The sequence below is a fragment of the Brassica napus genome, chromosome A4 (assembly GCF_020379485.1).
Source record: "Brassica napus cultivar Da-Ae chromosome A4, Da-Ae, whole genome shotgun sequence".
Lineage (NCBI taxonomy): Eukaryota > Viridiplantae > Streptophyta > Magnoliopsida > Brassicales > Brassicaceae > Brassica > Brassica napus.
In genome coordinates this window covers 6918246-6940691 of record NC_063437.1, presented here as the reverse complement: position 1 = coordinate 6940691, position 22446 = coordinate 6918246, and the positions used below count along the sequence as shown (strand labels likewise).

At 41.5% G+C, this 22446-nt stretch overlaps 1 protein-coding gene across 1 annotated transcript; it reads right to left on the bottom strand.

Moving 5' to 3' along the window:
* Positions 1-15335: 15335 nt before the first annotated feature.
* On the bottom strand, positions 15336-17104 carry LOC106417046 (uncharacterized protein At3g43530-like). Its single transcript, XM_048778095.1, has 5 exons — positions 16772-17104; positions 16536-16703; positions 16237-16429; positions 15738-16164; positions 15336-15663 (listed from the first exon to the last, which is right to left on the bottom strand). Exons 1-5 carry the CDS (start codon positions 17102-17104, stop codon positions 15336-15338), a joined length of 1449 nt encoding a protein of 482 aa, XP_048634052.1.
* Positions 17105-22446: the final 5342 nt, after the last annotated feature.

Genomic DNA, 22446 nt, shown 5'->3' with positions numbered 1-22446 from the left:
GTCCGTCCCGCTCGGTCGCTAAGTAGCGACCGAGCTCGGAGCCAAGTTCGATCGCTACATAGCGACCAAGCGTCTGTCCCGCTCGGTCGCTATGTAGCGACCGAGCTCAGCCAAGCTCGGTCGCTACATAGCGACCGAGCGTCCGTCCCGCTCAGTCGCTATGTAGCGACCGAGCTCAAGCCAAGCTCGGTCGCTACGTAGCGACCGAGCGTCCGTTTCTCTCGGTCGCTACGTAGCGACCGAGCGTGCGTTCTGTTCGGTCGTTACGTAGCGACCTAACTCTTCTGAAACGTCGATACGACACCAATTTATGCATTCTCGTCTATCCTACGATGCTACCTCCCGAAGACCGTAGCGAACTCAGTTCATGTCTTCCGACCATTCTAAGACATCAATCAAACTTTGCGGTAAAAACCGCGGAAAGTTCGTTCTTTATCGAAAGAAGTCGTAATAAATGTTTCGAGTCGGAAGACGGCCCAAAAGGACCTAAGACACGACTCGAGGCCCAACTTACGATTTCTTAACCAAAAGCCCATAAACCGTATGACGGTTTACGCTTGGCGCACAAGGAAGGATAAATGTCAAGTTTCTGCGGAATAATACGAAATTTTGAGGATAAATACGAAGATCGGAAAAAATGGAATATCTCCATTTTATGCAATGACGGCTTAAGGACAGAAGAGTAAAAGCTTAAACCGACCTTGGAGCTAGTATATAAGGAGTCCTAGGCGAGAGGCATGGGGAGAACTTTTTAGACTCTGAATTCTCTGCACTTAGAAACTTTAGGCTTTATTCTCGACAAGTTCGGTTTCTATGACTGGCACTCAATTACTAGACGAACACGCCCAGGCAGTTCGATCTCTTGTCCAGCTCTATCAATTGAACTACGTTCGGCTTGATCCTCGAAAGTGGTACGTAGGCAGCCATTAACAAGGTTCAGTCCGAAATCAATCAAAAACGTTTTATGTATCTTTTTCGTCTTTTGTTATCGAGCTGCGACTTAACTAGGTTTGAGCTTTTAGGCCGCTAGAACTAAGTAACTCGCTGACAGCCTTTGCGGCCAAAGCTCTTATGATCTATTGTAATGATCGCAACGCTCTTACGCGGACTCGAAATAAGATCTACTGTTTTCTCTAAACTCGTTTGTTATCTTTTCATGATTTCCGCATATATTCGGTAACTTGTCGTTGGCTCTCGCCGAGATCTGGGACCTCTGGGAAATTAGGGTTTTCCTAGTTTCCTTATTTAAACAGAAATCGACAGTGTGAATTTTGGTTCCTACAGTTTGGCGCTAGAAGGAGGGGGGGGGGGTAACGGATTACTCTTACTCATGGCCACAAAACGCTTGATCGAAACGATGTCTGGATATATGAAAGACAAACTCGCAGCACTGACTGCTCTTATGGCCAACGCTTACGCAAACGCCGTAGTTTTCAACAAAATCGAAAACTTAGTCGCGAACTTCCGCCCGCCACAGGAAGAACACTAAAATAAGCTCGCGATTTCTCCCTGTAAACACGAAGGGAAACAATAAATCTTATCAAAACCCCAAAAGTTTGGCTCATTACCGAACAAAAGAAATCTCGATGCGTAAGGGTTTTACAAAACACGTTTTCCGAAAACATTTCGGAAGGATAAAACTTGTTCTCCCAAAAAAACCACTGAAAAACCCCTATGTTAATCGTGGAAAAAGGAAACACAACAAAACGATTACACAGTAGCGACCGAGCACGCACACGGCTCGGTCGCTACGTAGCGACCGAGGACGCACACGGCTCGGTCGCTACGTAGCGACCGAGCACACACACGGCTCGGTCGCTACAAAGAGACCGAGCACGCACACACTGCTCGGTCGCTACGTAGTGACCGAGCACGCACACACTGCTCGGTTGCTACGTAGCGACCAAGCACACACACGGCTTGGTCGCTACGTAGCGACCGAGCACACACACTGCTCGGTCGTTACGTAGCGACCGAGCACACACACGGCTCGGTCGCTACGTAGCGACCAAGCACACACACTGTTCGGTCGCTACGTAGCGACCGAGCACGCACACTGCTCGGTCGCTACGTAGCGACCGAGCACACACACTGCTCGGTCGCTACGTAGCGACCGAGCACGCACACCGCTCGGTCGCTACGTAGCGACCAAGCTCAAGCCAACTCTCCACTCGCTACGTAGCAACCTGTAATGCCTCAGAAAGGTCCTCCTTTGGGTTCTCTTTTGAATCCTCATCGAAACTCTTTTCGTTTCGTCTCAATCGGAGTTTCCGTTGAGATTTTACGACAAAAACAAGTAGGACTCTTCTTGGCTTGCTTCCACTCGCTACGTAGCGACCTGTCAGACTGTCAGTCGCTATATAGCGACCTGTAAGGCCTCAGAAAGGTCGTCCTTTGGGTTCTCTTTTGAATCCTCATCGAAATGCTTTTCGTTTCGTCTCAATCGGAGTTTCCGTTGAGATTTTACGACGAAAACAAGTAGGAGTCTTCTTGGCTTGCTTTCACTCGCTACGTAGCGACCTGTCAGACTGTCAGTCGCTATGTAGCAACCTGTAAGGCCTCAGAAATGTCCTCGTTTGGGTTCTTTTTTGAATCCTCATCGAAACGCTTTTCGTTTCGTCTCAATCGGAGTTTCCGTTGAGATTTTACGACGAAAACAAGTAGGACTCTTCTTGGCTTGCTTCCACTCGCTACGTTGCGACCTGTCAGACCGTCAGTCGCTACGTAGCGACCTGTAAGGCCTCCGAGAATTTCTCCTTTGGGTTCTCTTTTGAATCCTCATCGAAACGCTTTTCGTTTCGTCTCAATCGGAGTTTCCGTTGAGATTTTACGACGAAAACAAGTGGGACTCGTCTCGGCTGCCTTTCACTCGCTATAGCGACCGAGATGACATCCTCACTCGCAATAGCAACCCGTCAGGCCTCAAAGGGGTCCTCCTTTACGTTCTCCTTTGAATCCTCATCGAAACGCTTTTCGTTTCGTCTCAATCGGAGTTTCCATCGAGAATTTACGATGAAAACAAGTTGGACTCGTTTTGGCTCCCTTCCACTCGCTATAGCGACCAAGATGACATCCTCACTCGCTATAGCGACCTGTCAGGCCTAAAAGGGGTCCTGCTTTGCGTTCTCCTTTGAATCCTCATCGAAACGCTTTTCGTTTCGTCTCAATCGGAGTTTCCGTTTAGATTTTATGACAAAAACAAATAAAACTCATCTTAAACTCCTTGGCTTGTTCCTGCTCACCCTACCTCCATCTTTGCGTTCACTTTCGAATCTCGATCGAAACGTCTCTTGTTTCGCCTTGATTGAAGTTACCATTGAGACTTTATGATATAAAAAAAAAAACCGCAAAGATGTGTTTTCTCGCATGGATTCAGATTAATCGTATAAAACGGCAACGATTAACTTAACACCTTAGCCGCCTTAACTATACGATTACGTTGAACCTTTTTTGACGTCGTATCTAAGGAGAAGATAACAGTTAAGTTCGGAAAATAAATGTCAAGTTTCAAAGGATAAACACCAATATCGGAAATGGCGAACATACACGAGAAGAGGAAATGGAAATGAGCAAGAAAAACTGAGAAGAAACAAAACTGCATCTTCGAGAGAACTAAGGTATTTTTGACTTGAAATTTTTGAAATCAGACTTGGAATTTCCGTACTTTGAGGCTGCCATAGAACTTTAGGGAACGTAAAACCTAGGCCGATAGTCTAGCGAACTAAGTTTTAAGCGATTTTTCCTGTCTTGACATATTGTCCCATAATTGTTCATCCAGATCTTGCAAACCGATCTAAACTCTCCGAAAGTCGAGAAACGATCGCCACGCATTTCAAGCTCGCTTCCTAAAGAGAGAAAAAGTTAGAGACATGAACGTCATCTTAAAACCGATTCATTTCTGGCAATTTTCTCGGAACCGACATATCCCAAGTCGTCAACTTGGAAACAACCAAATCACAGTCCAAGCGTCGTCTATAAATCGTCCCGGATTATCGATCATTCCAAACATCAGAAGAAGAAAGGTACACAACCCTTCAAAGTATCGGTTCAATTGTTTTCTTTCGTAAAAAAAAGGGGGAGTAGGTACGTATACTATACTCGTATAATCCCAAACTTCAAAAACTTCTGCAAATCGTCAAGAATAGGCAAACGACAATCTTAATATTCGTCTAAACGCTAGCAACATATCCAGACGATCATGAACATAATCTCAAAAACTATACATCATTTCTTGTCGCAATCATGCGTACAGAAAACTTGTACCAATATCAAACTGAAACTCGATGATTAGCCAAAGTATTGAAGCCTTTTCCGGCTTCAGAAACCTAGTTTCGTTTTAAAATTTTTTTTACGAGAAATCTTCAATCACCAAAGCATTTCTTTCAGTTTCCGTTGTACCAAGTAAGTCACGGAAAAGCATCGAAAACATTTGCGACGAAGAAAACTCGAGAATAGATGTAGCATTGTGCACTTTAAAAGGAGCACTTTCCTCCTGTTGGTTAGCTAGATCCACCTCTGGTTGACCAATTCATTAAAAAGACGAATGTGTCATGAGAATCTTCTCAAAAAAAAAAACCTATGAAAAACGTTCTGCGACTAGATCGTATTGAAATAAACTTCAGTAACACTCCATGAGTAACTCCAAGCAACTTTCACCTAAGATCGAAATCACAGCAGGAACGTTTCTCGTAAAACCCGCAGAAACAACGCTACTTTGACATATGTATACATATCACTGATTTACAACCTTCGTAAAACCAGTTATATGATATGATAAATTATCGTATAGCCCACAGTCGGAAAGCATATGATAAATTCTTCGTAACAAAACTAAGTCCTAACAATCAAACGGTTAACGGAAAATCTAAACTTTTCGACAATCGACCAAGTTTGATACATTCCACAATTCACTTTAAGCCCGCTATGCTTTACCCATAATACGCGGCATCTAAGGAATAATTCATAAGAAATCTTCTAGAGCTATACAAAACATCCTACAAAATGCACGAAATAGATCTCGGAAGGACAACACTTCACAAAGCACTATGAAGGAAATCGCTTCTTCCCATAGACAAATTTACGAGATACCTCAGTCCTAATTCCTCGATCGAAAATCAAATTATTAGCATCCAACCAGGAACAACAATTTTTGCTGCAAACATCCGTAGTCAAACAAGAACGTTTCTCAAACCCAGGGCTAAGACTAAACCCTTGCAACATCGCAAAACATCTTTAAGCCCGAAAACATTTCAAGCACGAAACGCGGCATACAAAAGAATAACAAATCTTCAGCATCGCGAGACGTCGCAGACGCCTGAAGATTCGTTCTTCGACGAAATTTCCTTCCTCGATAAAAACATTTTCTTGGAAGACCAGACAGTCATACGCACTAACATCTTCTCAAAACATATCCCTCGCGAAGACTCGAAACGGTATTTTTTACCATTAAGTTTGTTGCTGATCACAACAAACTCTCAACGTCCTAAACAGACTTAGCCATCTCGTAGAGATGACTCTCGTACATCCGACACAAGGATAATAGCGCTATAAAAAAAATCCGAAATTTTGGTCCAGCACTTCCGATCTCCGGAGAGATGCTCGATTCCAACCATACAAGTCGTATAAGTCGAGAACCTATCGCGGACTTTAAATCGGTATGGAATCAGGATGAAACTGAAACGGGATACGTAAGTCGAATTAGTCATCGCACCCTCTAAAACCAGGAGTAAACCTAGGTCTTGCCCTAAACCCAGCGCACTGGTCTCTAACATCTCTAGGCATAGTATCAAACACCATGATACGAGATCCCAAAATTTGTCTCTTTGCCAATATTCGAGAATCTTCAGAAATCCCGCAAGTTTACACACTGCGGAAAACTCTCGAAACAGATTACGGATATAGCAGTTAACATAGAGTTAGATTACGAGATGACAACTCGTAGTCTTCCCTCTACACCCATACAAAATGCCATCGGCAGCAATACGCCTTATAATCGCTACATAAAAACTAGACCATTAAGGTCCCAGTGGAAAACTAGTCATAAGAACCTTAACTCCAAGACGAACTACGAAAGGCTTGATCCCTTCAACAAGGGTACGTAGGCAGCCGTCATAAGGCGCATCCCCAATCTTATCGCATTTTCTACTTTTAGGAGAGCGAGAAGATCACTTACCACATACCTTTTCAACCATTAATTCCGCCTAACTCACCTAACTTGCCTAACTTGCCAAGCCGCTCGCTAGAACCTCACGTTAGAAGCTCATGGTTCTAACGAGCTGGAGGGCTAACTGTTGGGGTCAAAATCGGTCACGACGGAATCAATGCCTGAAAGTCTGTAAAAATCAGCATGAATGTTTTTACGAAAAAGTAATCTTCGTAAAGATATCTTTACAAAGAGCCTTGCGGTAAAATCTTGTTCAAATCTCAATCGAACCACTAAATACCGATTGTCCGAAGGAAACAGACATGTATCCAATTCGGCCGCGGACAAGATCGAGTACGGCAATCAGACCACGGACAAGCCAAGCTCGATCGATACGCGGCGACCAAGACAAGCCAAGCTAAGTAGCGACCAAGCTCGAGCCAAGTTTGGTCGCTACGTAGCGACCGAGCGTCCGTCCCGCTCGGTCGCTACGTAGCGACCGAGCTCAAGCCAAGCTCGGTCGCTACGTAGCGACCAAGCGTCCGTCTCGCTCGGTTGCTACATAGTGACCGAGCTCAGCCAAGCTCGGTCGCTACGTAGCGACCGAGCGTGCATTCTGTTCGGTCGTTACGTAGCGACCGAACTCTTCCGAAACGTCGATACGACACCAATTCATCAATCAAACTAATGCATTCTCGTCTATCCTACGATGCTACCTCCCGAAGACCGTAGCGAACTCAGTTCATGTCTTCTGACCATAGACATCAATCAAACTTTGCGGTAAAAACCGCAGAAAGTTTGTTCTTTATCGAAAGAAGTCGTAATAAACGTTTCGAGTCGAAAGACGGCCCAAAGGGACCTAAGACACGACTCGAGGCCCAACTTACGATTTCTTAACCAAAAGCCCATAAACCGTATGACGGTTTACGCTTGGCGCGCAAGGAAGGATAAATGTCAAGTTTCCGCTGATAAATACGAAATTTTGAGGATAAATACGAAGATCGGAAAAATGGAATATCTCCATTTTATGCTATGACGGCTTAAGGGCAGAAGAGTAAAAGCGTAAACCGACCTTGGAGCTAGTATATAAGGAGTCCTAGGCGAGAGGCATGGGGAGAACTTTTTAGACTCTGAATTCTCTGCACTTAGAAACTTTAGGCTTTATTCTCGACAAGTTCGGTTTCTATAACTGGCACTCAATTACTAGACGAACACGCCCAGGCAGTTCGATCTCTTGTCCAGCTCTATCAATTGAACTACGTTCGGCTTGATCCTCGAAAGGGGTAGGCAGCCTTTAACAAGGTTCAGTCCGAAATCAATCAAAAACCTTTTATGTATCTTTTTCGTCTTTTGTTATCGAGCTGCGACTCAACTAGGTTTGAGCTTTTAGGCCGCTAGAACTAAGTAACTCGCTGACAGCCTTTTGGTCAAAGCTCTTATGATCTGTTGTAATGATCTCAACGCTCTTACGCGGACTCGAAATAAGATCTACTGTTTTCTCTAAACTCGTTTGTTATCTTTTCATGATTTCTGCATATATTCGGTAACTTGTCGTTGGCTCTCGCAGAGATCTGGGACCTCTGGAAAATTATGATTTTCCTAGTTTCCTTATTTAAACGGAAATCGACAGTGCCAATTTCGGTTCCCACAAATGAGAGGCTGAGGACTTACGAGGATATGCATGACCGCTTTATATCACCAGTCATGATAGATTTAAAGAAATTGTCTAGTCAATTACTTTATGCCCAAAAGGATATTGAGAACATTAATAATCAGAGTTTTTTGCAGGCAAAATCAGCATCGATCGACAGGCTACGAGGGCCTTGGATCGATGGCAAGAAACCTGTGGAGTTACTTCCTTACACAGCAGCAGAGGTTGACAAGATCACATCCAAGATCTACACTGCTCTAGACACGATGGAGGAACGACTTAAAAAACGCTGCGATGACATCTACTTTCCATTCGATAACAAAATCAGTGGACTAGACAACTACGCAGAATGGCTACAGAGAGAAGTCAAAGCCATTCAGAGGTAACTCGCAGCTCAACACCAGATATCAGCATCAATCGACAGGACACTAGCGAAATCGATCGATGGCAACTCGCCGAGATCGACCAACGAACACATAATCGCATCGATCGACGCCGAGTCTACACCAATCGGCAAGCAGCTGATACATAAGACAGTATAGTCAATGCAAAAGGAACTGACATAACTTTCAGCATACGCCTATGACAACATAGGCTGGCACCAGGTCAGCATTGACAACATTCAAGAAAGGCTACAAAACATCTCCAAATTACTTGAGAAGATGGATGAAAAATGGACAAGAAATGATGAGGCCACAAGAAGTTTCATTGCATCTTGGTCCAGAATGCGCAAAGATGACGTGGATGCTTGCTTTCCAACAAGCAACTTCTTCTCCACCCAATAGCCAATCACTACCACAGTCAAGCTAAATGACTATAACCAAGCGCTGAGTGGGAGGCAACCCACTATTAGGTATTTTACTTTGGTTTTATTAGCTAGCATTTAATTTCTTTCGTTTTATTTCTTTCAGATTTAGGAGACCCAAGTAGGAGGACCTGAATATCGACTAACGACGAGACGTCGACATCGTTCGACATAGGCAACCACACGACGATCGATGTAACGCTTACCCATCGATCGATATCTAATCCGGTCAGATGTATCTTCATACTTGTTACATTTTGTACATCATAAACTATTCATCATAACTCCGGCTGAGTTACAATGGGACAGTGTAATTTAAGTCTGGGGGAGATTTACTGATATAATTTATTTTATTCTTATGTAAAAAGGAATTTCAAATAAATTATGCTTAGCTATTGAAAATAGGGACTATAATCTTATATTGATTTATACATGAATATCTAACCAATCTTTAGCACCATTTTAGATTTACTGATTGCAGATAGCACTAAAGATGCTAAAGCGGATCAACCTATCAACTACACACTTGCCTTGAACCATATGAAGTAACCAAAGCTGATTTCCAACACTAAACCTGACATAACCGCTTGTCTTGGGGCTTGGTATACATGGGATCGGATTCTTCAGGCAGGTCTAGAAGGTAACGCATGGTTTAGATTATTTATCACATTTTCTCTCTCTAAATTTCGACCCTAGATTAGTTAGTGAGTATTCTATTAAAAAAAATATAATAATAATAATAAAAATAAATAAATAAATAAATAAATAAGATCTATTGTTTAATTAGGATGAGTCTGAACATGACTTGGTGGCTAAAACCATTAAGGCTTGATTCATAAAGACTCAAATAAAAGAGTTCGAAACGGGACTTAGTGGCGGCAATCTTCAAGGCTCGCTTTCGCAAAGAACTCTTGGATATAGGTCAAAAAGAAGTGAACAGAACTTGGTGGCAACCACCATTAAGTTTTGATTCATGGACGCCTGTCCAATCTTGGTCACTGATCCTGCAATGGAAGCAGACTTTGACTCAAGAGATAAATTTAGAGAGAGAGAAACTAGGAACTAACTTTTACCTGCAGCTCCAGATACCTGTCTGAAATCCTTGCATCCTGTTATGAGTCAAGTGCTCAGGTACTCTTAATGAGGGAAAAAGTGATCTAGCGTACTCTCATGTAATCTGCCATACTCTTATCTGTTTTCCTACTCTTCAACTCGATGGTCAAAGTCGATAGTGCCCCTCTCTACTTGACCAATGAAAATCCTCTCTACTTGACCAATCAAAACGTTCCTTTACTTGACCAATAAAAAAAAGCGCGGTTTATCTCTCTCTCCTGTCCAGGTGGATTTTCTTAATTAGTTTTAATTTTTCTCTCTCCTCCCTAATTGTCTCTCTCGACGGACGGCGAAGAAAGTGAATGAAAGCTAGAGCGATCATTCGGAGTTTCTATTGTAAAGAAGATTGCGGCGAGCGTGGGTGCTGTAATTGACCCCCAACCCAGGTCAGATAAACTTCAGTTAAAGCATTGTCTTGCTCTGTATCTTATAACTCAATCCCATCATAAAGGACTCGAATGAATGAACTCAATGCGGCTCGTTAGGTTGGGATTTTTAGACAGTAGATTTCAAATATATGGGTCTTTGTGTTGTCAATTGAGAGCTGTATGGTGTGTTTGTAATCAAAGTCAACAAGAAATGTCGGGAATCAAAGCTGAAATCCAGAATTAAAAGGGTGAAACTGGTAGACTATAAAAGTGTAAATAGGTGAAACTTTACTGTTGAGAAAAAGTGTAAACAAGTATAATTTAGTAGGACTTTAATAGCAAAATTGTATAACTAGGATTAACTTTAATTGTATACTTTTATTTGGTACAACAGATAATGGGTTATTCTTCTACAAACATACACTTTGACTATGATGGACAATATGCGAAATCTGGAGATGATTATGAATGGATTCAAGCGATGGTCGTTTGTATGGTATATCCTTTAAGACATCATCATTGGATGAGATCACTTATTCCTGTTTGAAGGAGAGAATATGCAAGAAGAAGAGCATAGATCCGTGTTTAAAGAGGATGAATCTGAGTTACATTCCACTGGTAGTAGAACCTAAGAGGCAATCATATATTTTGGATGATGAAGATGTGTATGTGTATCTGACATTAGTGGATAAAGAGGGAAGAAGAAGTATTTTGCATATAGAGGTCATCGAAGATATGAAAATAGTTCCAGTAATGGAGCAACAATCAGTAGTTGAGAAAGAAAGCTCATATGGTGGGAACTATAGTGAGATTGCGAGTGGATTACCCGAAGTTGAAGGTAATCAGGGTGCACTCACTCTATTTTCTCGCATTGAAGAAGCATAACTATATCTGCCGGGGGCTGAACAGGTGGAGAATGTTGTTATAAATGGAGAAGCCGACGAAAGGGGCATTAATGTTGTTAATGGAGAAGCCGGCGAAGGGGGCATTAATGTTGTTAATGGACAAGCCGACGAAGGGGGCGTGGACAGTGAGGGCGACGTGGATAACTCTATGGGTGTTCGTCCTAGTTCGTACTATGTTGAGCTCCCACGTGTTGCAAAAGAAAATCCAGTGGTTAAGGAGTGGGAAGATGGTTTGGGTCTTCAGTTGTTTCAAGAATTTGAGAGTAAAGAAGCTGTGAAAGATATTATTGATAGAGCATCACAGGAGAACTGTTTCGGAATCAGTATTTGCAAGTCGGACAGGGGTCGATATGTGGTGAAATGTCGGGGAGCTGATGAAGGTTGTAAATGGAGTGTGAGAACAACAAAGATAAATAATTCTGAAGCGTTCTCGATTAGAACATACAGGAATATGCATTCATGCTCTCGCGTAACTTCAAGTACTGGAAAGAAAAGGAAAGTTACACCAAGATGTGTTGCAGCTATAGTGCACAAGGATTATCCGGGACTATAAGAGACACCAACAGCGAAAATCCTAAAAGGTCTGGTACAAAGGAAAGTGGGTGTGGAAGTGTTGTATACGACATGTTTGAGAGGAAAAAAACTAGCTGTTGCGGATATTCGTGGTGATCCCGAGAATGGATATAGAATATTGTCTGCTTATTTGTATATGTTAGAGAAGGCGAACCCGGATACCAAAACAAGTTTGGTAGTGGATAAAGACAACCGGTTCAGATACCTATTTGTTGCGCTGGGAGCCTCCATTGAAGGGTTTGAATACATGAGGAAAGTCATCACTGTGGATGCAACTTTCCTGAAGACTATTGAAGGTGGTTGTTTAATTATTGCCACGGCTCAGGATCCAAACCTTCACCATTATCCAATAGCCTTTGCTGTGGTTGATGGGGAGAAAAACGAAAGCTGGAAGTGGTTTTTCACGACGCTGAAAACTGTTATACCGGATTCGACGGAATTGGTGTTTGTTTCAGACAGAAATCCAAGTCTGATAAAAGCTGTTGCTGAAGTGTATCCGATGTCTAAACATGAGTATTGTATCTGGCATATATCGCACAATGTGAAAGGTCATGTCAATCATGGCAGGGAAGAGGTTGCACTACTATTCCGAAAGGTTGCATGTCTTTATTCAGAGCCTGAGTTTAAAAAGCAGTATGACGATTTTAGGGAGAGGTATCCATCGTGTGCTAGGTATCTTGATAAAAGTGTCGAAGTCGAACGGTGGGCGAAGTGTCATTTCCCCGGTGCTAGGTACAACATAGACACCTCTAATTGTGCGGAGTCTTTGAATGCGGTATTTGAAAAGGCGCGAAGGATGTCTTTATTGCCTATGCTTGATACAATTATTGAGAAAATGTCTGAGTGGTTCAACATACATAGGAAGGATGCAGCAGAAGGACCGTCATCTCGAAAATTGGTTCCTTTGGTGGAGAACAAATTGCATAACAGAACACCGAAAGGTTCTAAACTTACAGTGACTCTGCTGAACACTTTTCAGCTTGAATACAATGTTATTGGAGCAGACAGAAAGACTTATTTTGTGGATTTGCAACATAAAATGTGCAGTTGCAGGAAGTTTGATATAGATAAATACCCATGTAGACATGCAATAGGCGCTATCATTAAGTGTTTGAAGCATGATAGACCATTACAGTTGAGTGACATGTACGATTTCATTTCGAAATATTACTTCATTACACTGTGGGCCAAAGCGTATCGAAGGACTATATATCCAGTCCCTCATATAACTCATTGGATGGTTCTAAAAGAAATCGCGGCGGCGAAGTGTCCTCTACCTCCAGACTACAAGAAAAGAAAGGGAAGACATCAGGAAAAAAGGCATCCTTCGGCGGGAGAAAGTCGGCCCCGTCCCCGTCCTAATAAGTATATCCCGAATAGGGGTCTGGCTAGCTATTTCAACTGCTCGCAGGGAACTGAGGGAACTGAAGGAGCTGAAGGAACTGAAGGAGCTGAAAGAGCTGAAGGAACTGAAGGAAGTGAAGGAACAGAAGAAACTGAAGGACCTGAAGGGACTCAAGGAACACAAAGCACTCATGGAACTGAAGGACCTGAAGGAACAGAAGGAACAGAAGGAACTGAAGTGTTATATGAATGTGAACCTTAGTGAAACCTGATTAAAATGATTTCGTTTTATGTTTGTAAAACTTGGTGAAACTTTCGTTATGTAACCTTTCGTTAGTTGATGATTTATATTACAGTTGCGATGACATAACTTATCCATGTTCTAGGAAGATGACGTGACGTATTCAACATGTTGTGAAATCCAAAAAACTTCGAGTGAAAAAATTATAATCCGGAACACATTTTCTGTCGAATGGGAAGGGAATACATCATTGTTAGCTATATTTTTTGTATACACTACCTCGTGGGATTAGAAAAGTTACATATGTCACGAAATCAAATTTTATTCTACATGAGCACATCTAAAACGTTGATAGAAAATAGAATATATCAGGTATAACCATAAAATCAATCATCTAAGTACAGTAAAACCAACAAAATCGGAAAAAACAGAAAAGTAAAACTTTAAAGGTTTTTGTATAACTACAAACTAAGTGAAACTATAAGCACGAAAATCTTTCACCAAAAAATCCCGCCCAGTTTTTTGAATTTTCCCACCCATTTTTTCGATTTTTGACTTTCCACAAAATCGATGCGGAGGCGACGTAGATGTGTATTAAACCCGCCATTTACCTCAGCCAATCTCTCTCTCTACTATTCAATCTCTCTCTAGATTTCTCTCTACAATCGGTCCCTCTTCTTTCTAGATTTCTAGGTTACTCAGAATCATGACTCATCCAGACGAGGAGTATAGGCAGATGAAGGCTTGGAAGAGAGACACCAACATGCTTGGCTGCGTGGCGGATGCCGAGTGTGGGATTCCGACCAGATGCCCTTGTGGGGGGACAATCATCAACGAGGTGTCTCGGAACCTGAAGTATCCAACCGATTTTGATACTTTACCGGGGAGAAAATACTTCACTTGCAAAAATTATGAGGTAATCTATGGAAAACGCCCAGATTTTTTATTGATACTTTCGGGTTTTGATACATTCCCGTTTTACGTCTAGAATTATGGCTTCCATTTCCGTCAACCATGGGTCTTCGGAGTCCAGGAAGAGGTTGAAATGTTAAGGAAGCGTGTGGATGCGATGGCTGCAGAGATTGCTGAACTGAAGTATAATCTAACCCGTCAGAATCCCACCACTCCATGAGATGCGTCCGGTCCATGACATTAGTCTACTATCTGTTGTTGTTGTTTGCTTGAGATTCTGATTTACTAAGACTCTTCGTATTTACTAAAATATCCTTATTCTCCCTCATTCACGATCTACGAAATATCATAAATTAACGAAGTTACACTAAGTTGAAAGTGAAACTTACTAAAGTTTCCCTATTCTCCCTCTTTCATGATCTACGAAATATCATAAATTCACGAAGTTACACTAAGTTGAAAGTGAAACTTACTAAAGTTTCCCTATTCTCTTTCTTTCACGATCTACGAAATATCATAAATTCACGAAGTTACACCAAGTTGAAAGTGAAACTTACACTAAAGTTTCCCTATTCTCCCTCTTTCACGATCTACGAAATATCATAAATTCACGAAGTTACACTAAGTTGAAAGTGAAACTTACTAAAGTTTCTCTATTCTCCCTCTTTCACGATCTACGAAATATCATAAATTCACGAAGTTACACTAAGTTGAAAGTGAAACTTACACTAAAGTTTCTCTATTCTCCCTCTTTCACGATCTACGAAATATCATAAATTCACGAAGTTACACTAAGTTGAAAGTGAAACTTTCTAAAGTTTCCCTTTTCTCCCTCTTTCACGATCTACGAAATATCATAAATTCACGAAGTTACACTAAGTTGAAAGTGAAACTTACTAAAGTTTCCCTATTCTCCCTCTTTCACGATCTACGAAATATCATAAATTCACGAAGTTACACTAAGTTGAAAGTGAAACTTACACTAAAGTTTCCCTATTCTCCCTCTTTCACGATCTACGAAATATCATAAATTCACGAAGTTACACTAAGTTGAAAGTGAAACTAACACTAAAGTTTCCCTATTCTCCCTCTTTCACGATCTACGAAATATCATAAATTCACGAAGTTACACTAAGTTAAAAGTGAAACTTACTAAAGTTTTCCAATATATAACATAAGTCTTAAATACCAGTCTTCAACATGAATATCCTTCAACATCAAACAAGAAAGTCATACAAACCGAATAGAGTTCATCCACATTAAAACAACCACATACGGAATTCACTCGGTCTTTTTACGTACTTTCTTTGTCTTCGGCTTCTTCTGCTTCTTCTTAGCTGGTGTCTTCTTCTTAGCTGTTGCCTTCTTCTTAGCTGCCTCCTTTTCAGCTGCTGCCTCGTTCTCAGCTGCTGTCTCCTTCTCAGCAGCTGCCTTCTTCTTAGCTGCCGCAGCTGCCTTCTTCTCAGCAGCTGCCTTCTGCTTCTTTGCACCTCTGGTCCTCTTCTCTGCTGCCCTGCTTCTTAGCTGAATGGGACTCCTCACATTATCACCACGGTCCACCTTAACCTTTTTCACAGGAACTGCTTCTTTGCCATCATCTTTTCTCGACCTCTTTTTTTCGTGTTTATAGACTCTGCTGCCTTAGTCTTTAATTTTTTTTCGGCCTCCACAGCATGTGCATACATCTCCGCATCATCATCATCCATGTCAACATCACCATATTCCCTCTGCACATCCTTTGAAATATCGAGAATGGCATCTTCAACATCATTGTCACTACCATCCTCTTCGTCTGGCTCATTATTGTCACCACCATCCTCTTCCTCCGACTCCTTATCCCCACCCACATCACCATCCTCTTCTTCCGACTCGCTATTGTCACTACCATCACCATCATCTTGGACCGCCGGATTGTCACTTCCGGGAACACTCCACCTAAGACTTTTCACCTCCTCTTCTAGAAGACCTAGCTGCGTAGACAATGAAGTGACTTTTTCCTTCACTCCCTTCATAGCATCTCGAACTGCATCTCGGACTGCATTCATAAGCCGACCTTCCATCGCTTTTAAAGCCTCAGCTCCAGGAGTAGCTCCAGTAGCCTCCACCGAATCTGCATGAGCCTACCCATATTGTGCATTATTCGATGGTCCTCCGATAGGATTGGTGGGACCTTCAATCTGACCTGTGCGAGACTCAAAATCCATGCGGAACTGTTCTTCAAAGAAAACTTGTTTCTTCCCTTTCCGTATTATCTTCGTCCAACGATCAACTGCTGCATCATCGGCGTCATCGGCCCAACAACTCTCCTTGTCCATTCTTATGGTTTCCAGAAGTTCCTCCTCAGCTGCTGTTGCTACCAAGATACTCTCAATATCCTGTGGTAAAAACACAAAAAAGACTAATTACCTTAGTTTCACCAAGTTTTCATAAGTCTCATAAGTCCCTTCTCCTCAATTCGACTACACATAAAACATCAATTACCTTTGTATTATTACCAAGTTTATCGTTCACAGCTTTCAGACTGAATTCCTTGGTTCCACTTTTCCGTTTGTACTGCATCTTGCACATCCGCGGGCAACCACTGCTTGCACCATACACATCTTCTCGGAAATGGTTCCTCAAGCTTGGAATTGCCTCAAAGGCCAACAACTACCAACACACAACAAAGAGACATTAACATCAATTAAACAACTATGTTAAAGAGAGCTTGAGAATACCTCCAGAGGGATAGGAAAGCTTGTAAAAACCCAACTCGTCGCCGCAACCCCGTCGCATTTCTCCAAAAAGCTAGAGACATCCTTCAAGTTATGTTCGAATGCATACCGCCCCCAAAGGAACGTTACACACGCATCTAGGTCATCAACAACACGCAGGAAAACTGTCACAGGTGATGCTCCCTCACCACTCTTTCGGCCTCCGACAAGGATGCTGGCTAAGAAGAACAGAACGGCCATCTTCTTACGATCCTCAGATGGCTTTGATTTCATTGCCAACATCTTCTTCTCCAGGTCAGCGTATGTTACCTTTCTCCCTCCAAAATACTTGTTCATGAATGTTGTACCACCCAACCTCTCATGGTTGGGGGGATACTCATGGCAGTATAGACCAGAAATGAGTCCTAATTCTCTAAGAGAATATCAGATTGGGACGCCATTAACGACAAACCATAACTCATGGTTCAGATGTAGTACTTAGGGATCGAATCCACAAAGAGCTACGGAACAATTAAATCTACTGTTTCTTAATTGTAAGAGTTGTAAATGTTTAAATGAAGTAGCAATAGTAACAAGCGAAGTAAATAGTAAATGTAACTTGGTTGGAAATGATATTAGATGCAGAGCCACTATTCAGGTGTTGGAGATTATAATATATATAGATGCCTAATTGTTGCATGCATGATACGTTAGAGCTCAATCGCTTAACTCAGTGATCAGCTGTTGCATGTTTCACTGGTTAACAGGCTAGATCTCGTGTCTTGACGGTTAGTATGTTGACAATGAGAGAGTGTCAATCGATGGTCCTATTGGGACATCGACCGATACACCTTTGCCTACGTCGACCGATAGTCAGTAGAGGACATCGATCGACAGGTTCTAGCCAGGCATATGCGCGAGTTTGATATGCCCTATTAAGATACTAAATTGGCGGTTAGCCCTCTCTAGCAGTCCTAATATGGTAGATAGATGTCAGGATGGGATACAAGGGTGCGTAAGTATGCATCCTATGATCAAGTTCTAGTTTAGCTAGGCAAAAACAAGCAATGAATACAAATCTATCATGAATATCACAACAAGGCAGATCTATAGTTGGGGCTAATCCCACAAACCTATCTGAACCCTGGATCGAATATTGAACTACTCAAACATAGCAAAGCATTCATAACAATGAGAAATGGGAATCATAGAATATATGAAAGAAATGGAAACAAGGAGGTCCAATCACAAGTTCTTCTCTCCAAAACTCTCTCTTCTCTCTCAAAGTAATATGGTAACTCTCTAAAAAACTCTAAAACTAACTCCCTCCTCAGCCGTCAAAACACTTAGGCAGTATATAATCTTTCATCCTGGTTCGATTGGAACGACGAAGAAGTTGTCTTATTCCCAAACTGGAAACTGGAATCAACTGATTTGAAAGTGGGATAACTTCTTCTTTCCAACTCCTATGAGATTTATTCAACTTCTGTCATTCCTACCACTTATGTATCCATATCAAGCTTCTACAAAGTGATTCATCCTGGTTCGATTGGAACGACGAAGAAGTGTCTTATCCCAAACTGGGAAACTGGAATCAACTGATTTGAAAGTGGGATAACTTCTTCTTCCCACTCCTATGAGATTTTTTTCAACTTCCTGGTCATTCTCCACCACTTTATGTATCCATATCAAGCTTCTTACAAAGTGATTCATCCTGGTTCGATTGGAGGACGAAGAAGTTGTCTTATTCCCAAACTGGAAACTGGAATCAACTGATTTGAAAGTGGGATAACTTCTTCCTTCTCAGCTCCTATGAGATTTTTTTCAACTTCCTGGTCATTCTACACCTTTATGTATCCATATCAAGCTTCTTACAAAGTGATTCATCCTGGTTCGATTGGAACGACGAAGAAGTTGTCATATTCCCAAACAGGGAAACTTGAATCAACTGATTTGAAAGTGGGATAACTTCTTCTTCCCAGCTCCTATGAGATTTTTTTCAACTTCTGGTCATTCTCCACCACTTTATGTATCCATATCAAGCTTCTTACAAAGTGATTCATCCTGGTTCGATTGGAACGACGAAGAAGTTGTCTTATTCCCAAACTGGAAAACTGGAATCAACTGATTTGAAGTGGGATAACTTCTTCTTCCCACTCCTATAGATTTTTTCAACTTCCTGGTCATTCTCCACCACTTTATGTATCCATATCAAGCTTCTTACAAAGTGATTCATCCTGGTTCGATTGGAACGACGAAGAATTGTCTTATTCCCAAACTGGGAAACTGGAATCAACTGATTTGAAAGTGGGATAACTTCTTCTTCTTCCAGCTCCTATGAGATTTTTTCAACTCCTGGTCATTCTCCACCACTTATGTATCCTATCAAGCTTCTTACAAAGTGATTCATCCTGGTTCGATTGGAACGACGAAGAAGTTGTCTTATTCCCCAAACTGGGAAACTGGAATCAACTGATTTGAAAGTGGGATAACTTCTTCTTCCCAGCTCCTATGAGATTTTTTTCAACTTCCTGGTCATTCTCCACCACTTTATGTATCCATATCAAGCTTCTTACAAAGTGATTCATCCTGGTTCGATTGGAACGACGAAGAAGTTGTCTTATTCCCAAACTGGGAAACTGGAATCAACTGATTTGAAAGTGGGATAACTTCTTCTTCCCACTCCTATGAGATTTTTTCAACTTCCTGGTCATTCTCCACCACTTATGTATCCATATCAAGCTTCTTACAAAGTGATTCATCCTGGTTCGATTGGAACGACGAAGAAGTTGTCTTATTCCCAAACTGGGAAACTGGAATCAACTGATTTGAAAGTGGGATAACTTCTTCTTCCAACTCCTATGAGATTTTTTTCAACTTCCTGGTCATTCTCCACCACTTTATGTATCCATATCAAGCTTCTTACAAAGTGATTCATCCTGGTTCGATTGGAACGACGAAGAAGTTGTCCAAACTGGGAAACTGGAATCAACTGATTTGAAAGTGGGATAACTCTCTTCTCCAACTCCTATGAGATTTTTTCAACTTCCTGGTCATTCCTCCACCACTTTATGTATCCATATCAAGCTTCTTACAAAGTGATTCATCCTGTTCGATTGGAACGACGAAGAAGTTGTCTTATTCCCAAACTGGGAAACTGGAATCAACTGATTTGAAAGTGGGATACTTCTCCTTCTTCCCAACTCCTATGAGATTTTTTCAACTTCCTGGTCATTCTCCACCACTTTATGTATCCATATCAAGCTTCTTACAAAGTGATTCATCCTGGTTCGATTGGAACGACGAAGAAGTTGTCTTATTCCCAAACTGGGAAACTGGAATCAACTGATTTGAAAGTGGGATAACTTCTTCTTCCCAGCTCCTATGAGATTTTTTTCAACTTCCTGGTCATTCTCCACCACTTTATGTATCCATATCAAGCTTCTTACAAAGTGATTCATCCTGGTTCGATTGGAACGACGAAGAAGTTGTCTTATTCCCAAACTGGGAAACTGGAATCAACTGATTTGAAAGTGGGATAACTTCTTCTTCTCCAGCTCCTATGAGATTTTTTTCAACTTCCTGGTCATTCTCCACCACTTTAGGTATCCATATCAAGCTTCTTACAAAGTGATTCATCCTGGTTCGATTGGAACGACGAAGAAGTTGTCTTATTCCCCAACTGGAAACTGAATCAACTGATTTGAAAGTGGGATAACTTCTTCTTCTCAACTCCTATGAGATTTTTTTTTCAACTTCCTGGTCATTCTACACCACTTTATGTATCCATATCAAGCTTCTTACAAAGTGATTCATCCTGGTTCGATTGGAACGACGAAGAAGTTGTCTTATTCCCAAACTGGGAACTGGAATCAACTGATTTGAAAGTGGGATAACTTCTTCTTCCCAACTCCTATGAGATTTTTTTCAACTTCCTGGTCATTCTCCACCACTTTATGTATCCATATCAAGCTTCTTACAAAGTGATTCATCCTGGTTCGATTGGAACGACGAAGAAGTTGTCTTATTCCCAAACTGGGAAACTGGAATCAACTGATTTGAAAGTGGGATAACTTCTTCCTCTCCTCCTATGAGATTTTTTCAACTTCCTGGTCATTCTCCACCACTTTATGTATCCATATCAAGCTTCTTACAAAGTGATTCATCCTGGTTCGATTGGAACGACGAAGAAGTTGTCTTATTCCCAAACTGGGAAACTGGAATCAACTGATTTGAAAGTGGATAACTTCTTCTTCTCAGCTCCTATGAGATTTTTTTCAACTTCCTGGTCATTCTCCACCACTTATGTATCCATATCAAGCTTCTTACAAGTGATTCATCCTGGTTCGATTGGAACGACGAAGAAGTTGTCTTATTCCCAAACTGGGAAACTGGAATCAACTGATTTGAAAGTGGGATAACTTCTTCTTCCAACTCCTATGAGATTTTTTCAACTTCCTGGTCATTCTCCACCACTTATGTATCCATATCAAGCTTCTTACAAAGTGATTCATCCTGGTTCGATTGGAACGACGAAGATTGTCTTATTTCCCAAACTGGGAAACTGGAATCAACTGATTTGAAAGTGGGATAACTTCTTCTTTTCCAGCTCCTATGAGATTTTTTTCAACTTCCTGGTCATTCTACCACCACTTTAGTATCCATATCAAGCTTCTTACAAAGTGATTCATCCTGGTTCGATTGGAACGACGAAGAAGTTGTCTTATTCCCAAACTGGGAATGGAATCAACTGATTTGAAAGTGGGATAACTCTTCTTCCCACTCCTATGAGATTTTTTTCAACTTCCTGGTCATTCTCCACCACTTTATGTATCCAGATCAAGCTTCTTACAAAGATTCATCCTGGTTCGATTGGAACGACGAAGAAGTTGTCTTATTCCCAAACTGGGAAACTGGAATCAACTGATTTGAAAGTGGGATAACTTCTTCTTTCCAGCTACTATGAGATTTTTTTCAACTTCCTGGTCATTCTCCACCACTTTATGTATCCATATCAAGCTTCTTACAAAGTGATTCATCCTGGTTCGATTGGAACGACGAAGAAGTTGTCTTATTCCCAAACTGGGAAACTGGAATCAACTGATTTGAAAGTGGGATAACTTCTTCTTCTCCCTCCGCTCCTATGAGATTTTTTTCAACTTCCTGGTCATTCTCCACCACTTTATGTATCCATATCAAGCTTCTTACAAAGTGATTCATCCTGGTTCGATTGGAACGACGAAGAAGTTGTCTTATTCCCAAACTGGGAAACTGGAATCAACTGATTTGAAAGTGGGATAACTTCTTCTTCCCAGCTCCTATGAGATTTTTTCAACTTCCTGGTCATTCTCCAAACACTTTATGTATCCATATCAAGCTTCTTACAAAGTGATTCATCCTGGTTCGATTGGAACGACGAAGAAGTTGTCTTATTCCCAAACTGGGAAACTGGAATCAACTGATTTGAAAGTGGGATAAGTTCTTCTTCCCAGCTCCTATGAGATTTTTTTCAACTTCCTGGTCATTCTACACCACTTTATGTATCCATATCAAGCTTCTTACAAAGTGATTCATCCTGGTTCGATTGGAACGACGAAGAAGTTGTCTTATTCCCAAACTGGGAAACTGGAATCAACTGATTTGAAAGTGGGATAACTTCTTCTTCCCAACTCCTATGAGATTTTTTCAACTTCCTGGTC

Excerpts from the sequence above, each read along its gene's own strand:
- LOC106417046 (XM_048778095.1), bottom strand. The coding sequence starts at position 17,104 with ATGAACAAGTATTTTGGAGGGAGAAAGGTAACATACGCTGACCTGGAG. Across the intron at positions 16,704-16,771 it reads GCTTTCCTATCCCTCTGGAG|TTGTTGGCCTTTGAGGCAAT; the intron begins GTATTCTCAAGC and ends GTGTGTTGGTAG. Across the intron at positions 16,165-16,236 it reads GGATTTTGAGTCTCGCACAG|ATTCGGTGGAGGCTACTGGA; the intron begins GTCAGATTGAAG and ends AGGCTCATGCAG.